The sequence below is a fragment of the Benincasa hispida genome, chromosome 9 (assembly GCF_027475165.1).
Source record: "Benincasa hispida cultivar pf3 chromosome 9, pf3_genome.v1.1, whole genome shotgun sequence".
Classification (NCBI taxonomy): domain Eukaryota; kingdom Viridiplantae; phylum Streptophyta; class Magnoliopsida; order Cucurbitales; family Cucurbitaceae; genus Benincasa; species Benincasa hispida.
The window spans coordinates 38717884-38737409 of record NC_143486.1 but is presented as its reverse complement, the minus strand read 5'-3'; the positions used below and the strand labels follow the sequence as shown (position 1 = coordinate 38737409).

Here is a 19526-nt window from a genome sequence, read left to right as displayed (position 1 = left end):
CTCACCAGCACCAAGCTGCCGTCAGGAACTAATTCCTAAAAATGAAGAACAAACATGGTTAGTGGCCTCAGAGTCAATAATCCAGGCAGAATCATCATTCTCCACTAAACAAGTTTCCAAAACTAGTAGATCGCATTTACCTTGTTTGGCCTTCTTCTTTTCAGCTAAATAACGTGGGAAGTTCTGCTTCTAATGTCCATCCTGGTTGCAATATAAACACTTTCCTTTGTCAACCGTCACTGGTTACCTACCCCTTGGAGCAGCAGGTTGTGGGTTAGCAGGCGTCTTCTCCTTACCACTCTTCTTCTTCTTCCACTTTCTAGTGTCAGAGGAAGATGATGCAGACTTAGTTCTAGAGGTCGAACCTTTATGGAACTTTTTGGAAGATAAAGGCAACATTTGCCTCATCAACCTTCTTCTCCTTGCTTTTCAACAAAGGTTAAAAAGTTTGCAAATCATTGAGCAGAGTTGTAAGGTTGTAGTCAACCCTGTTCAGAACAGCGTTGCTAATAAAATGAAGGAATCTTTCTGGTAACGACTCCAAAATAATACTAACCTGGCCGGCCTCATCGATGTTCGACTCGTTCATCTCTGCCACATTAAAGTGGACCATTATGTTGAGAACATATTTTTGAACAGATGTTCCTTCCTTCATGCGTGAATTGAAGATGTACTTAAGAGCGTTGTGCCTGAGCTGCGCAGACGGTTGTCCGAACATTTCACTTAAGGACTCCATGATCTCGGGTGCAGTGATCATGAGCTCATGCTTTTTGACCAAAACGTCGTTAGGCTGGCCAAGATATATGCTCGAGCCTTTTCGTTTGTCTGTGTCCAACGCTCATACGCGTCTCGAACGTTTCGAGTAGCGGTAGAAGGTGGAATAGGAGGACACTCCTCCATTAGGACGAACCTTAGGTCATCGATGAAAATCGTATTAATTATGTTTTTCCAACTAGCGTAATTTTTGCTAGTCAGTTTATCAACGACAAGTAAAGAAAGAGTAGTGGTAGCCATATTTAAAATGTTGAAAAACTGAACAAATTTAATAAGTCTACTTGCATTAAACCACTTTTAGAAAACCAATCAAGTTTTAGAAAAATAGTTCTAGTGTACCTTAAGTGACATCTATTTTGCAGTGATGCTCCAGTGAGGCAGGACAAAAGTCACCGTAAGGTGATCTAGTGCCCCTTCACTGGATTAGACAATCTCAACCATTAGACAGAAATAACTCCTTGTAACTGAATCTAACAACCACCATTGTTTGGTCCAGAATTTGTTAACATCCTTAACAATTCTGTGTAAGTTTAGCCCCTCATTTTAGGCCCTAGAGTCCCACCCTAATGAGCCAACCTTAGGGAAAATTCGATTAGGACAAGAGACTAAAGCAACCTTATCCATTTCTTGAGATTAAATAAAGAGTTGTGCAAAAGACTAAAACCAATTAAGGCTAGACTAGTGGCAAAGGGTTATATCCAAGTTAAGGGAGTGAACTATGAAGAAACTTTCTCACCCATTGCCATGTTAAAGTCTATACGGATTTTTCTATCCATTGTTAGATATTATGACTATGAAATTTAACAAATGGATGTCAAGACTGCCTTTCTGAATGATAATCTTGAGGAGGCCATCTATATATAACAACCAGAAGGATTCATCTCCCAATGTCAAGAGAAAATGGTTTGCAAGCTTAACCGATCCTTTATGGATTGAAACAAGCTTCTTAATCTTGAAATATAAGGTTTGATACTGCAATCAAATCTTATGGCTTTGATCAGAATATTGATGAGCCTTATGTCTACAAGAAAATCATTAATAGTTCAGTAGCTTTCTTAGTATTGTATGTAGATGATATCCTACTCTTTAGGAATGTTGTAGGTCTTCTAACTGATGTTAAACAATGGTAAGCGGCCCAATTTCAAATGAAAGATTTGGGAGAGACACAGTTTGTTCTAGGGATCTAGATCTTCAAAGATCATAAGAATGAAATGCTTGCCTTATCTCAGGCATCGTAAATTGACAAGATGATTGTCAAATATTCGATGCAGAATTCCAAGAGAGGTTTATTACGTTTCAAGCATGGAATTGTCCTATTTAAGGAACAGTGTCCTAAGACACCTCAAGAGGTTGGGGAAATGAGATGGATCCCCTATGCATCGACTGTTAGCAGCCTAATGTATGCAATATTATGTATTAGACCTAACATTTGTAGTGGGGATGTTCAGTAAATATCGATTTAATCTAGGATTAGATCACTGGCCAGCTAGTAAAACCATCCTCAAGTATCTTCGGAGAATGAGGGATTACATGCTTGTATGTGGGTCTAAGGATTTGATCCTTACAGAATACAATGACTTTGATTTTAAAACTGACAGGGATTCTAGGAAATCCACTTCAGGATTAATGTTCACTCTTAACAGATGAGTTGTGATCTGGAGAATCACAAATCAAGGTTTCGTAGTTGACTCTACAATGGAGAAAGATTATGTAGTGGCTTGTGAAGCTGCCAAGGGGGTTGTATGGCTTAGGAAGTTTTTGACTGATCTGGAATTTCCAGACATTCAAAACTCATCACCCTTTATTATGATAATAGTGGTGTTATGGCTAATTCCAAGAAGCCTAGGAGCCACAAGAGAGGAAAGCACATAGAGTACAAATATCATCTCATAAAGGAGATTATGTATCGAGGGGACGTGATCGTCACGAAGATTGCTTTGGAGAACAATGTTGCTGATTCATTTACAAAGGCTCTCAAAGCTAAAGTGTTTGAGCGTCAACTAGAGAGTCTAGGTTTACGAGGCATGTATCATCTAGTCTAGGGAAAGTGGAGAAGTTTCTGAGCGCGTAGTGTATGCTCTAGTTCATTGTTTATTGTATTGTACTTAGCTTCTATACTTTGTATTTGTACACCCCACTAGCTTTAGACAAGTGGGAGATTATTGAAGTTCATGCCTTAAATCTCATAGTATTGTAGTTTGTAATTTTTATTTGTACAAACAAATTATTTAATTAATAAAATAAGTGTCATTTTATTTGACATTTAGTTGCACTAACCAAAAACTAATAAACTAATAAACTAATATCCTAATATCCAAGGTTATTTCATATAGCTTAAAAATGCATATGGTGACATACATGTATTGTTGGGGTTGATGCCCTAAATCATGTAGGGTCTTATAGTTTGTAAACTATGTATAAACAAACTCTTTATGTGATTAATAAAATATGTGATATTTTATTCACTTTGTCTATAAACTATGTGATATTTTTAGTTGCATTACCCCAAACCAATAAACTAACATCCAAGGTTATCTTTGTAACTTAAACATATATGTAGAGACATACAGTTGGATCTTGTTTAAGTGATCACCTAAATGGTCTGTAGTAGATGGATAAGTTTGGGTACCTTATCCTGGTGACACTACGAATATGACCCGCTTTGTAAGCGTTACAATTGTTGTAAAGTGCTACAAATGATCTGATCCTGATCATTCATATATTAGACATGTGAGCGAGGATATTCTATACAAAGAAGTTTGTATAAGACCAGACCACGAAATGTTTAGTCTCATTATATAACACCGTTCATAATAGAGACTTACATTTCACCAGGAATACCATAGGTAACATGACCTGAATCTTGAGTGGGTTGTGAACTCCTGCCTATGAGGGTGATTCTTTGATTTGTATGGGTGACCGTGGCCAGATCACCGATTAACAAGCCTACCATTTTGGGGATTCGTCTGATTGGGGAGCTAGGAGCATAGCCACACAAGGTGGAATTCACTCCTTCCCCGAAGCAGTGGTAAATAGATAAATTGCTCCCTTAAACGCTGATTTCGAGTCTTAAACAATGTGGCACCACACTCTCTCTGGCACCACACTCTCTCCTGGCTCGAGAGGGGTTTAGTCATAGTAGAACTATGATCTATTGTTCAGTAGAGAGATTAGTGGTACTTAAGGAGTTAGATGTAACTACTGGGGCAAAATAGTAATTTGGCCAAACTGTACTTACGAGCAATTTGTAAAGGGTCATCGTACTATTGATTGGTTATATCCAATGGACACAGAAATATATCTGTAGTGTGAAGAGTGCAGTTGTCAGTCTTTAGTGGAGTGTCAAACAGTTAATAGATGGTGAATAATGTAATTAACGAGTTTAATTAATTATTCATGTACCGTTGGAGCTTCAAGCTACAGGTCCATAAGGTCCACTTGGTAGCTCAAAAGAATTTAGTTGAGAATTAGTTTTTCGGTTAGTTTGAATTGTTCAAATTAATAAGAGGGATTTAATGATATATGATATTATTAAATTGTTTCAATTATATGTGAAATAATTGTCGTAATATATTTGATACATTATAGTTTAATTGGTGGAAATAAATATTTGAATGAGATTCAAATATATTATCTATGAATGTGATTCATAGTTGTTAAATTTAATATAAATATGATTTATATTAAATGCCATAAAATAGAGAAAAGAAACTATAGTTTATATTGTATGTGATATAATATTAAAACTATAGGTTATATGTTATATTTGATATAACATATAATTTAATATAAATATAATATGATAAGTTAGTTATCATATTTATTTATATTATTTTATTATCATTTGAATAATAACTTCCCCATTTTTTCTCTACAACTACTTTAGTAGGTGGTTATTAATTTTATGGCAAGAGAAATAAAAGAAAAGAGGTTTTCTCTTCTTCCTCTATGTTTTTGCTATTGTTGATATATGATTGAGAACCTTTGGAAAAAAGTTATGTGAGTTCTTGTGAGAGAATTCTCAATCTATCTCCTCCCCCAAACTTTCCCTCTAACCAAAATAGTCAGAGCCCACCACTCCTAGGTTCTCACCCTGAGAATACCAAGGACCTTTTGTGGTTGTGTTCTGTCATACTTAACTGACACAAAAAGAAAACAAATCAAAGCAAAAGAAATTTTAACTAAAAACTAACTAAGAAGAACTAATTGGCTTCCCCGACAACGACACCAATTTGGTAAGGATCATGTTTACCGTTGCCCATAAACCCTCACTACACAAATAATATTTAAAAATCACTGAACTAATTACTTATACAAACTGGTAGTACAAGTGGCAAGTCCAGGGTCAAACCTCAGGGAAGCGCGAAATATTAGTTCATCGAAGCTTGTTTTCAGTTAAAGAGATAAATAAGGGGGGGGGGGGGGAGTTGGTGTGGATTGATAAATGAAATTGTATAAAATAGAGTGCAAGGAAAGTAAAAATAGAAGCACAATTAATCGAGATATATTAGCTTAGAGGAATAGATTCGTCCAATGTAATTTAGATCATTGAACCAATTTATGACTTAAACTTCTTGTTTATGCCTAGCCCAATTGATTGGAATCCTAACTAATGATCCTAATTATCTAATTAATCAAAATGCACATAAAACAAATCCGTTCCATACAAATTAACAAATCGCATTAAGTTATAGGGATTATGCTAAGATGAGTGTTTAACTTCCAATGTCTAATTAAACAATCAAGATGGTTTTTCTCTAGGTTGATAGGAACAGTCCTTTTTGCCTAACTAACCTATTGTTTCCAATGAGATTAACTTATAATTATATATCACATATTACAAGTTATTTCCAAGCATTAGACTTACACAACAAAATCATTGGGCGTCAATCAACAATTAAAATCATGCAATTCATAAATGTAAATTCGGATTAAAACTCATAGACAAGTTCGTATACATCAATAAATTGAATTCTCACAAAATTACATCGAGTTCCTCCGAATCCCGAAGCTAAGAAACCGAAATTAATGAGAATCAAATTAATTTTGGATTAACTTGAATTGTTTAAATTAATTAAAGGGAATTAATTGTATGTGATACAATTAATATAATATATAAGATATATTATAATATAAAGTTTAATGAGAGAAAAAGATAGTTGGATATGATTTAAATATTAATTATATGAATATGATTCATACATAAAATATAGGTTAAAATTAATATGAATATGATTCATGTTAATACTATAGGTTATACAAGAGAATTTAATCTATAGGCTATATTATATGTGATATAATAAACTATAGGTTATATTTTGTATGAGATATAATATATGGTTCAATTATATTAATTGATTAATATAATTATATTAAATGAATGTTTTTTGAAATTCAAAATTAAATAACTTCTAGAGAGTTATTTTCACTTAGCGGAGAGGTATCCCTCCAACTCTCTCATATGGTGCTTTTTTGGACAGAGAAATAGATACACTTGAACGTGATTTTGATAGAGAATCTCTCTGTTTCATCTCCATCCCTCTATCAAATTCTCTCAAGAATTACTCTTTGTCCCTATCACAAAATTAAACACAGAAGCCCATAAAACTCTTTGTGATTCTCGTGTTGAGAATAACGAGATACCGTTATGGTTGTGTCCTCCTTACCAAGTTTGTGATGTTGTTGTGGTTTCATATTGCTCTAAACGGGAGAGGTTTCTGATCTCTCGTTGGGGAGAGAAAATATGAAGAAGTATTTCTTCAAAGGTCTGTATTCGGCCTATTCCCTTTCCTCTCAGTTTTTCAGTAGAAAAAAACATGTTTAGGACTTGTTGTTTATCCTGTGTTTCCATCTCTCTATTTTATTGAATTGTACAAACAAAATTCGAGACATAAAGTGTTCATACACTACTGCTTCGGGCATCCAATCCCTTCAAAACATATTTTACATAAATCTTTAGCTTAACATAAAAGTTGAAATACACCCAATCCTTTGATAAGTAACACATTCATATGAAGTACATTATGCATTGATTTCTAGCCTAACAAAGAATAGATGAAGGATGATCAAGCCTGACATAAATCCTAAGCATAGAAATTTAAACACATTTAAGAACCACAAAAATTCAATAAGAAATCATAAATTTAGCATAAGTCCTCAAAACCAAACATTGGGCTTCACCAATCTCTAAGGTAGCATACTCACCTTAGTCACAAATTTAGTCTAAGATGAGGTTTACAATCATAAAAAATGCCCAACAACAAGGAAATACAGAGGAATGGAGAAGAATAAAGAGAAATTTTGGATGAGGGGTTGAAAACCCTTGTTAGAATTTGTCCATTTGACCTAAATCAGAAGAAAGTATTTATAAAATCGTGATGGCACTAAGATGATATTGCCCTGGTAGTCCAATACCTACATTTCTGTGTTGTAGCATCGACCTGGCACTGTGTTGTGGACACGCCTCATGCCTTCTTTCAGAATCTACAGAGCCGCGGTGTCGCCGCGCATCATCGCCGAAGCATGCCTTCAAGAAGTTGTGTTGCGCACGACACCACTATGCTAGAGTCCTTAGGGGCATTTTCCTTTTCTCTTCTTTTGTTTGACTAGTTGCTTCATTAGGACTTTGAATTTATTTCTTTTAGCTCCATTTGCTCCATTGCGCTTTGTTCTACCTCTTGGATGCTTGATACCTAAAAAACAAGGAATTTAACACATCAAATAGCTTACCGATACAAAATTTAGCTTATTAAAGAAATACCTTTTGAGTATTAACAATGTCAAAAATTAGGTCAAAATTGTAGTTGTGTGTGAGAGAGAGAGAGATAGAGATTTCAGGATAAAAAGAATTGAACTTTTTTTTCTTTTTAGTCCAATGTCAGACCCCCCTCTGTTGGGATTTATGTCCTAAAACCTCGCAGTTAATTAGTTACTTGACATAATAGTTAATTATTTTAAATATGTAATAATGAGTTATCCATTATAGTAAAAATCCAAGGTTATTTCATGAGACTTTAGAAGTATGTAGTTGACATACACGTGGATAATGTTCAAGTAATAACCTAAAGAGTCTATAGTATATGAATAAGGTTGGGTGTCGTGTCCTAGTAAAACTATGGATATAACCCACTTTGTAGAGTTACAAACGATGTGATCCAAATCGTTCATGTGGAGACATGTGAGTAGGGATATCCTATACAATGAGTTTGTATAAGACCAGACTGTGAAGTCGTTACTCTCTCTTTGTAATGTCGTTGACTGAAGAGATTAGTATTTCATAGGATAACCATATGTAATTCAATCTCAATATTAAGTTAGTTATGAACTCTTGCCTATGAGAACTTATCCTTTAATTTGTATAGATGAGAGTGGCCTGAGTTGCCAACTCAACAAGCCTACCATTTTGGAGATGAGACCGAGTAGGTAGTTAGGAACATAACTACACAAGATGGAACTCACACCTTTCCATCTTTAGTGTATGTAGATGAGTAGTTCCCTTTAAGTGCTGATTTCATGTCTTGAACAAAGGGTACGTGCCTTCTCATTGGCCAGAGAGGGACTTGATTTATTATAGGATCATAAATAGATTGTTCATTAGAGGGATCAGTGATATTTAAGGAGTAGGAGGTAATTACAGGGGTAGAACGGTAATTTAACCCAACTGTAATTATGAACAACTCGTGAAGAATCGACTTACTTGTAATGGTTACATCCGTGGACGAAACATGTTCTACGTTGCAAAGAGTGCAACTATGGGTCTTTAGTGGAGTGACCCATAGTTAATGAATGTTGGTTAATTTAATTAAAGATTTTAATGAATTATCCTCGGATCATTGGAGCTTATAATCTGTAGGTTCATTAGGTCTCGTGCTAGTTCACAACAGGAAAACAAAGACTAATAGTTTTGAAAGAATTTGAATTGTTCAAATTAACTAAGAGAATAATATTAATTGTTTATGATACAATTAATATAATGTATATAGATACATTATAATATAAGATTCAAAATTAAACTATATAATGAAATAGATTTATTGTTTTTTTTTAATAAGATTCATATTAAAACTATAGATTAAAAGTTTATATGAATGAGTTTTATATTAATAAGGGTTGGTTGGACAAATAAAAATTAGACCCAAAATAATTAAAAATGTATAAATTAAGGATATGACACAAAATTAACGTCATATATCACTGATAGCAGCTATTAGTGATAGCTATATAAATAAATAAATGATTAAAAAGCTTACACGCAGCCCACCATTTCACGCTTCTTCTTCCGATTTTCTCAAATTATAAACTATCACTGATAACAACTATCAATGATAGTAACTGATAGCAGCTATCACTGATAGCCAATTATAGCTACTATTAGTTGCTATCATGATAGCTGCTATTAGTGATAGCTTTCAATTTGAGGAATATTAATACAACTTCTTGTTTATGCCTAGCCCAATTGATTGGAATCCCAATCAATGGTCCTAGTTATCTAATTAATCAAAATGCATAAAAAACGAATCCGCTCCATACAAATTAACAAATCACATTAAGTTCTAGGGATTACGCTAAGATGAGTGTTTAACTTTCAACGTCTAATTAAACAATCAATATGGTTTTTCTCTAGGTTGATAGGAGTCTTCCTTTTTGCCTAACTAACCTATTGCTTCCAATGGGATTAACTTATAATTATATGTCACATATTACAAGTTATTTCCAAGCATTAGACTTATACAACAAAATCATTGGGCGTCAATCAACAATTAAAATCATGCAATTCATAAATGTAAATTCGGATTAAAACCCATAGACAAGTTCATTTACATCAATAAGTCAGAATATAACAAATTTACATAGAGTTCATCCGAATCCCTAAGCTAAGAAACCAAAATCTTACCTTCCCATGGAGATGGAGAAGCTACAATCCGGCATTACTCAATAAATTACTAAAGAAAGATCCAAAACACAAAGTGAAAGAGAGAAGAGAGAGAAAATTCGACTGGAGACTAAAAGTGGGTGAATGAATCTGACCTAAAGCGAACAAACATATATATAGGGCAGCGTCGCAGTGTTGCAATGCTGCATAGATAAGCATTGCAACGCGCTTCCATCTTCAATTCGTGGCATTGCAATGCTGCCTTATTTTGCCCAAAATAGGTAGCTACTGTCTTATAGCATTGCGCAACGCTCTATCCAGGGGTGTTTTCATCCGTTCACATCCCTTTAAAGCCTGGTTGCTCAAATTAACTCCTAATTGTTTCAAATTAACCCCAAATATCTGTAACGACTGATTTTACCTCCAAGATGCTCAATACTTACAAATTCATCAAATAAACACATTAAACATAGTAACGACCTAGAATTAAGAAGAGGAAAATAGCACATTTTCGTTACTATCAAATACCCTCAACTTAATTCTTGATCGTCCTCGAGCAAGGTAGAATCACACATTCACACAAAAATCTATGCTTGCTCCATCAAAAAGGTTGTTACTTTAGTCTCAACAGTATATAAGGATGAGATTTGCAATAAAAAATGAAATCCAATTACAGTCGATCAGTGAATCACATTTAAAAATGATTCTAAAACTATTCATGCATGAGTGAGTCAAAAGCCCTACTAATTAAGCTCGCAAAATCTGGAATGGTTTTATAAGGCCCTCAATTCGTTTCTCCCCTACACTGGCACAAAGGTTCAAGAGCCAAGCTTTCTAGACTCAACTTTGTATTAGAAACTATAGGTTATAAGAGAGATATATATTTGAATAAAATTCAAATATTTAATTAAATATTAGATATTTAAATTATATAAATAAATAAATTATTTAACTAGTTAATTTACGTTAGTTATTAATTATTGTAATTAATAATTAATTTCATTAAATAAAATTTGTTTAATTCAATTAATGCTAAGGTGAGTGGTTTTCAATCCCATTTCACTTTAAAAACAAGGTGGAGAAGTTTTCTTGTGATACAACTTTTGCAGAAGAAAATCGACGCTCCCCCTAAATATCTCTCAAAATTTTGTAGAGATATGGTTTCTTTGGAAAAACTCTCATGTAACAATAAAAATTTCCTTTTCTCTTCCAAAGGAAGGTTCCCACAAATTCGTTCCTTGTCAGAGAATTGTAGGAAGACATTTTGGAAGCATCCCTGTATATGAGAGATTGGTTTCAGAGAAGAATGAAGACCTAGAGAAGATTTAAAGAAGTGTTCTTCCAAAGAAATGTCTTCTTCTTCCTTGTAACTTTATTATTTGGATGCCTTACCTACCAAAATGACTTGATCGTATGATCCAAATGAAAAATAATCCCATGTCTTACTATAGAATAAGTAGTAAAGTAAAGTACGAAGTCGAACCATAGAGAACCACGAAGGTTTCTTAATCGAAATGCTTAGAGATTGTAACCGAAGAGGGGGGATGTGATTGGTGATTGCAAAATGAACACAAAATGCGTAAAGTAAAATGTGACAGAGTGAACTTATGGAATGCAATGGTGAATTGAGTGCATAAAATCTAGCTTGAGTTGGTTTATACTTTCCTATTCTCTATTAACCTATCATTAATTAATTCTTAAGTAAAGCATAAAATTATCTAATTAGTACAGAGTCATCTCATTTAGGACCCTAGTTTATGTGAGAATCCTCTCCTAAACAATCAAGCAAAAAGCATTACAAACAAGGGCTCGCTAAGTCGAGTAACCCATTTCCATCTTCTAATAGATTAAGCGAAGCTGGAATTAATCTGGAGTAGTTAGAAAATGTATATTGATTGGAACCCCAACAATCTAACTTTTATACAACATCGAAAAAACTTTGAATTCCTCCGTTTTGGCTCCGAATTTCACCGAATTGAAGCTAGAAACAATCCTGAATGACCCGAACTTTAAATTAGAGATTCAATTGAAAATTAATATGCCCATCTAAAACAACGGGCCTTTTACATACCGAATCATAAATAACAACATAAATTCTAAAAGCCAATCTAGAAAACATCCAAAATGTGCAAACTATAGAACTTACATTCATAATGCAGATCTATCCACCCACCATTACTCTGAATAAATTACAAAAATTTAAATAGGGACTAGGAAACTGTGCACTCTGTTACCGATTGAATGATGTGTGAACACTCGATGCGGAAGCAGATCATAGACCTCAATTTTTTTTCACAAAAATATACAATATTTTAGAGGACAGAAACATGAAATACATTCTAATTAAGCATGCTATACAAAATTTTAAGAGGAAATAAGGTTGGGATTGCTTATCTTTAAAGACCAAAATACCTTCACGTTTCCTCTCCGACCACGAACTCCTTGAATTCTCCCACGAACTAGAATACACAAAAATTAAAGCAACACAAAAAACTACTGGGTTGAAATCCCAAGTGCAACGGAAAAAATTTCAGACCATTTTCAGATTTATAACAAATTAAAAGAGGAAATAAATCTAGAAACCATTACTTTCGTTTACGACTCTAGAGGGCTTCACCAACTTTTTGAATATACGATCTTGATTCCTCTGCTGCAAAACAAGTGAACACCATCAAAAAAATTTCACCAGTATTCTCCTGGTCTAGTGAGATAGAAAGAGGTGCGATACTTGGAGGAAATTTCCTTCAGAGAAAAATCTCAAAATACCAAAAGCCAGAAAGATAAAAAAAAAAAAATTGTGATCTAAAGACCACGAGGTTGATAGTATGAACATTATGGCAGTTGAGCTACGCTCTTATTGACATTAATCAAATTAATTAATAATAATTAAATATCTCATATTTAATTCAATGTATTAGAATCATATTCTAATACATCCCTCTCACTTGAAAATTTTCCTTATTTATATATATGTTTTGCCAAAAAGAGCGTAGCTCAACTGACATAATATTCATATTATCAACCTCGTGGTTTGAGGTTCGATTCCTCCATCCCACACTTTAATTACAATACCTCTTCAAAAAAAAAAAAATACATTCCTCTCACACAACCTATCATTTTAATTCCATTAAATTAATTAATTAACTAATCATCAAATTAAATATCACATATTTAATGTAACTTTATAATTGAATCACATTCAATTATTTTTCCTCTTATAAATTTTATATTATAATGTATGGTGCTTTCCCGTGGTAAATTTGAACATTTCAAATTACTTTAATTACCTCAATACTCTTTATGAGCTACCGGTGGGATCTAATGGACCTACAAAGCTTCAACGATAATAGATTAATTGGCTAAACTCATAATCAAGTTAATCAATATTCGTTAATGTGGGTACACTCCACTATAGACCAACAGTTACACTTTTCTCACTACATATATATTTCTGTTTCCACGAATATTGACCAATATGTGAAACCCAAATTTCTATTTTCCTTACTTAAGCAAGTGATAAAAGGAATTAACTAAATGAAAGTTAAATCCTAAGTTAAGGGGAGGGAAATTTCTAAGTGTTAAGTAGATTTTCCTTGAATAATTTAAGTTGAGCTTTAATTGGTAAAATTGTAATGAAATTTGAATAATAAGTAGGTTGATGAGAAAGTTAGTGTGGAATGGTGAAGAAGGAATGGGGATTTGAAAAAGAAAAATATGGAAATTAAGTTTGGGAAATTTAGGAAAAATTGGCTAAGTATGGAAAATTTATATGAAATGTATGTTGTGCACAAAGCACTAGAAGGCAAGTGACTAGTAGCACAATCATGTAGGAATTGCACGGAGACAAACAATGTTCGTAGTGGCTAAGAGCGAGATCGTTGAGAGTGAGATCAGCGAGATCGTTGAGAGCGAGATCATTAAGATCGAGACCGGCGAGATTGGAGAGGAAATGGGAGAAAGCGAGATTGGATAGAAGATGGGAGAGAGCGAGACCAGTGAGAAAGCTGGAGAGAGCGAGAGTGGAGAGAAAAGTTGGAGAGAAAGCTGGAGAGAGCAAGATTGGAGAGAGCAAGACCAGCGAGATTGCCGGAGAGAGCGAGAGTGAAGAGAGCGAGACCAGCGAGAAAGTGGAAGAGAGCGACACTGCCGAGAGTGGAGAGAGCAACACTGTCGAGAGTGGAGAGAGCGACACTGCCGAGAGCGGAAAGAGCGAGAGCGCCTATGCGTTAGCCTTGCTTTGTCCAATTCGAACGTCACGCCCACGCCTCGCCTATGCATTGAACGGCCGAGCAAGCTTCTGGGTGATGTATTTGGACGCGTTGGGGTGGATTATACATTTAAAAATCCTAATTTGAATACAAACAAAGCTTGAAGACGTAAGGGAAAACATCAATTAAAATCTAGGTATCCGATTAAGAGAAATTCTTAAACCCTAAGAAATTGTGTTGGATGCGTTTGGGAAGAACACATTGAACCAAGGTGAAGTCAGCTTACGTTGATAAAGGAAGGATTAAACATTTGGCCATGCAGCCAAATAGGTGCTGTCAACCCCATGATAAATTTGAACGCCTATAAATAGGGAGTTGGGATTTCATTTTCATATCACACAAAAATCATAAATTTCGTAGAGAAAGTAGATGGCAGTGAGGGTTCAAAGGAATGTGTCAAATTTGGACGAGGAGATCTTCCAATATACTCGTGCGTTTGGAGTGATTAGAAAGCCATCTGAAAGCACTGGAAGTCTAGTTTTCAGGTAGGGCTGCCAGAGGAAAAGGCTCAAAGGAACTGGGCTGGAGGTTGAGAAGAATGCAGAAGGGTCAGACTGTCGAATCAGTCTGGGTCAGTCTTGAAGATTTTGAGATTCTAGCCAAACCACTAGGAATTCTGAGCTGAACGTTTAGGGTAAGATTCGTAAGACATTTTAGAATAAGTTTGTAGAAGAAAGTATTTCCAAATAAGGTTCGGAACTATGAATAATCTAAGTTGTAAGTTGAATTTAGATTCTAGGGGTGAGAAAGGGACCCGAGGAGCTACTAGAGTGAAAAGTTCCTAAGAAATCAAGGTGAGTGGCTAAAATGTTTTCGAACTAAAACATTTTAAACTGGTTTGAATACAAACGTTTTACAGAAAGCATGTTTGTGAAAATATTCTCAATCCTACTAGTTTTATAAAGTGGTTTCCAAGCAAGTTTGAATTGTGATTTGAACGCATGCATATTGTTGAAAAACTATTTACATATGTATATGTATTGATTTTATCCAGCATGTGTTATCATCTTTAAAGCCATGTTGTATATGTGTTATACTGTATATGCTTTAAAGAGAAAGGTTGTTTATAAATAATTTTGATAAAATGCGATGCCGAAGTACAAGGAGAAGCCATCCACCCAACTAGATACTGAAGTACAAGGAGAAGGTATCCTAGTTGCTCGATACTGAAGTACAAGGAGAAGGTATCTGAGCAGTAGTACCTAATGTGACCACAGGTGAATAAAGTCAGAGATTGAGCAAAAGGGTTCTCTCTGGACTAGTAGTTGGTGTTGGGATTATTTTACTAGTTATAAAGTACTTTGATTTGAGAAATGCTTTTATTGTTTTATGTTTAAAAAAAATTTACATGTTTTACGCTTGGAAAACGTTTATGCTACAGTACAAGTACTGTAAAAGTTTATGTTTCAGTTAAAAACTCATTACTGAAATCATGCATGAGAATTTACTATGTTTTCTCGATCACTCACTGGGCATAAGCTCACCCCATTTTCAAATATTTTTTGTTTTTCCCCCCCAAAGGTAGCGGTCAAATCCTATGAAGACAGCTTAGTATCTGCTTTGCCACTAAAGAATCAAAAGACTTGTAACCGTTCGTTAGGTGGTTACTGTTAATATTGTACACATGTTACTATTGTTCAAATAGGGACTAGGGTTTATGGGTTTTGGGACTTGTAAATCTAATGTTGTAAATACTCTAAACATATTAAGTTTCTAAGTTAATAAATTGTAGGCCTACAGCCGTCCCATTGCATATAATTTGTATTTGGTATCAGAGTTATTCCGCAAGAGTTTTTAGGCAGTAAGTGTCAGCCTAAGGGTTGATAACTGCTGCAGTCACACCCTTCTCTAGGCTAAGAGGGTGATCTAGGGCGGGGTGTGACAGTTTGATCAATAACAACAAGTTAGTTCTTCACGAGTGTTCGTAACACCAACTGAGTCAAATTATCGTTTTACTCCTAGGTTACCTCTACATCCTTAAGTACCAGTGCTCCTTTAATGAACATCATGTTTGTGGTTCAACCATCAAACAGAAACCTCTCTCTTAAAGTATTAGTAGATTTAGAAAAATATAAAAGAATTTGCAAATATAACAAACTTTAGATCAAACTCTCGAAGTTTATCGATGATAGACTACATTGATGGTTTAAATCATTACCGATTGATTTTGCTATTTTTTGCACGAGGTTTATGAATATGCGTATCTCGTAGGGTTGAACTTGTGTTGATGTAGATTTAATGTAGATGTTGCAAGTACTTGATCATCTGATTTTATCTCAATTTAATTTGATAAGGTGGAAAGCGTGATGTTCTTGAAGTTGAAATCTTGGAAGAATATTCGTATCTTCTGAACTTAAGCTTCAAGGAATGGTTCAGTCTTCAGGAGTTAGGGAGTCTTCTAATTATTGGGAGGATTTTCTCTAGACTCTCTAGAGCAAAATTTCTAAACCTTTAAAATCTCTATTTATAGAGTTTTCTGGTGGGCTTTGTAAGCACGAGTTTATTTGGTCCATGGACCTGACTCTTGCATCATATTAATTGGATTTAGGCCATAGTTGGCCTTTAGGCCCAACTAAGCCTATTTTTTGGGTTCAGACTTTAGCTCAAATATTAATATAAAATTAGATCAAATTAATTTTATTCAATCCAACGATCACGATGAAAATAGCATTGGGATTTGTCAATTTATGTCTTCAATTTTAATTTGTGACACATGTCACTTTTTAATTAGTCACAAATTTGATGATTTGTAATTTTATCATTAGTTTGGTAAATAGTGGTAATTTGTGATTGGTCCAAAATTTCTCATTCAACAACTATATTTACAATTATTTAAAAATGATGCTATACACTTAAATATTATTCCTAAACGTTCTACCCATTGTAATTACCATACATTTTATTCTCACGTTATCTTGTGGATTAATTTTGTATATAACCACTTTTGTATATAGGTTGAGGATTCAAATCCATCTCTTTTCAAATTTGATATGTACATAGCATTTTAAAATTTAAATAGAAATCTACTTTTTTTTTATTTTTTAAAATTTTGAATCAAGAAATGTTTTGAAGATTGAGATTATTAAGAATTGAAAGAAGTTTAAGAGAGGTCAATGGCTTCTCTTGGTAGTCATCAAGGCCAGCTTCTATGAACTCTTGCTTCTTTTTCTCCTTGGTGTGTGATGAAACTCCTGCTATACCACATTGCACACCCATCCCTCTAAGCTCCCTTGTTGCCTAAATTCAAAAAGGTCATCAAAACGTTCTACCATTATGTTTCCCTTTCAATTTTAAATAGTAATTCTATGTGTTTAATCTCTACCATATATATATAGACACTAGTGTAATATCACGTGCAAATGCAAGTATATGTTTTTAAGTTTTTAAATAACTTAGGTTTCATTTGGAAACCGTTTCGCTTTTTGTTTTTTGTTTTTAAAAATTAAGTCTAATTCTTCTCAATTTCTTATCATGATTTGCATATTTCTTTAAGAAATAGTTGAAATCTTAACCGAATTCCAAAAACAACAATTAGTTTGTTTAATTTTCAAAATTAGACTTGGTTTTTAAAATATTGGTAAAAAGTAGATAACAAAACAATAAATTTAGTATCAAAATGAATGTTTATAGGCTTAATTTTTAAAAACCCAGAATAAAAAGTCAAATGGTTATCAAATGGAGTCTTAATTTTTAAATGATTGGCAAATGCACGTGCAAATGCTTGGGGTTTTTTATATTATAGATTTATTTTATGTGTAAATTATTTTAAATGGTAAACTACCAAAAAATATTTTTAAGTGTAGCAAAATCTCACTGTCTATCAGTGATAGACAACGATAGATTACAATAGACATCTATTTGGGTGGTAGATTGTGATAGACATCTACCACTAAGCGATAGACATCTATCATTGGACGGTAGATTGTGATAGACATCTACCACTAAGCGTAGACCGTAATAGACATCTATCAGACACTGATAAATTTTTATTGCAGTCTATCATGATTTATCTGTGATAGATAGTGATATTTTGCTATATTTGTAAATATTTTATCCAACTTTCTAAATTTGAAAACACCCATTGTTTTAAAAGACAAAATTGCTGGAAATATTTTTAAATATAACAAAATGTCATTAGAAATTGATAAATAATGATATACATCTATTAATATCTATAAATTTCTATATTCGAAAACAACCTTGAATTTTTTACTAATATAATTTTATATCGTCAATCGGAGTATAACTTAATTAATCAGTCAATCAAGCATCTATTACCATACCAATAGTGAATAGTTTTATCTTGTAACCTGAATATATAACTTCTTACTTAGGGGTAAAATAACCTACATCTAATTATGTTATCAAACAAACATAAGTAATTTTCTTGTTCTTGAATTCTCCAAAGTTCGTAGGTATAAATATGTAGACATGGTTTAGTAATCATTTGATTTTTTAAAGTTAAACTTATAAAAAAAATTTATTATAGGATTTTTTTTATTTGTTATTCACACCATTAAAGTTTTTAAGAATCAAACCAAAATTTAAAAACAGAAAAAAAAAATAATTTTAATAAAGTAGTTTTTGATTTTAGAATATGACTAAAAATTCTAATGGTTTTTCGAAAATTGTGAAAATCCAAACATAAAGTAAAAACAAAATCTTTACAAAATGGACAATTACCTGGATGCCATTCATGATAGGCATATCCATGTCCATAAGAATGAGGTCAAAGGAAGCTTCACCAAAAGAATGGATGATATCAATGGCTTCTTTGCCATTCCCCACCACCTGGTTTTCAATGCCAAGTTTTTCCAAAAGCCTATGGTGTATCATTTGGTTTGTCTTGTCATCATCTACCACTAATGCTTTTATCTTCTTCATTGCACCCTTCTTTAATTGGCCAAGATTTTCCATTAAAAAAAAAAAAGAAAGAAAAAGAAAAACATTGAAATTATATTTACAAAATATTATTTATTGATATGCTTCTCACCAGCTAGAAATTTGAACAATATTTATAAGCTTTTGTGCAAAAATATTTTGTTCTATTGTTCTTAAACTTTGCATACAAATGAGAACCTTTTAATATGATAATAATGTAACTTTCCCATTTAAATAGTGGATAAAATAAAAAAGCTAATATTTTTTTTGTGTCAATTCACGATGTCTTTTTAATTTTGTCAAGAGGATAAGAACCATGGAATTCACTGTTTTGCCCGTGTTATTGCAACTGACTTTGAGAACATTTTTTAGGAGAATATTTCGTCCAATTTGAAAGATGATGGTGTTTTTTTTTTTGGATTCTTTTTACTCCAATTGATTGTTGAATGTTGTAAATGATGAGTTATTATTATCGATCTCTAGCAATGCTTGATTTTTAGAAGTTCTCTTTAAAAGAAAAATAGAAACCGTAAATGGAATTGACAACAATCTTATTTCAAAACAAAATATCAAATTAGTCTCTCTTCATCGTAATACAATACATAAAATGAGCCAAACCTAAGTTCAATTCAAGTTGTTAATTAGATGGACATTATCACTATAAACATAACTTAATTAACTGTGGCATTACTAACTACTTAGGTAAGTTAAAAATTTGGATCCTCATCTTC

The 19526-nt window shown here is 33.4% G+C and overlaps 1 protein-coding gene across 1 annotated transcript; it reads right to left on the bottom strand.

The window, feature by feature from the left end:
- Positions 1 to 16968: 16968 nt before the first annotated feature.
- On the bottom strand, positions 16969 to 18798 carry RR24 (response regulator 24). Its single transcript, XM_039040506.1, has 2 exons — positions 18598 to 18798; positions 16969 to 17151 (listed from the first exon to the last, which is right to left on the bottom strand). The coding sequence occupies exons 1-2, from the start codon at positions 18796 to 18798 to the stop codon at positions 16969 to 16971; spliced, it is 384 nt and encodes a 127-aa protein (XP_038896434.1).
- Between the last annotated feature and the right edge of the window lie 728 nt (positions 18799 to 19526).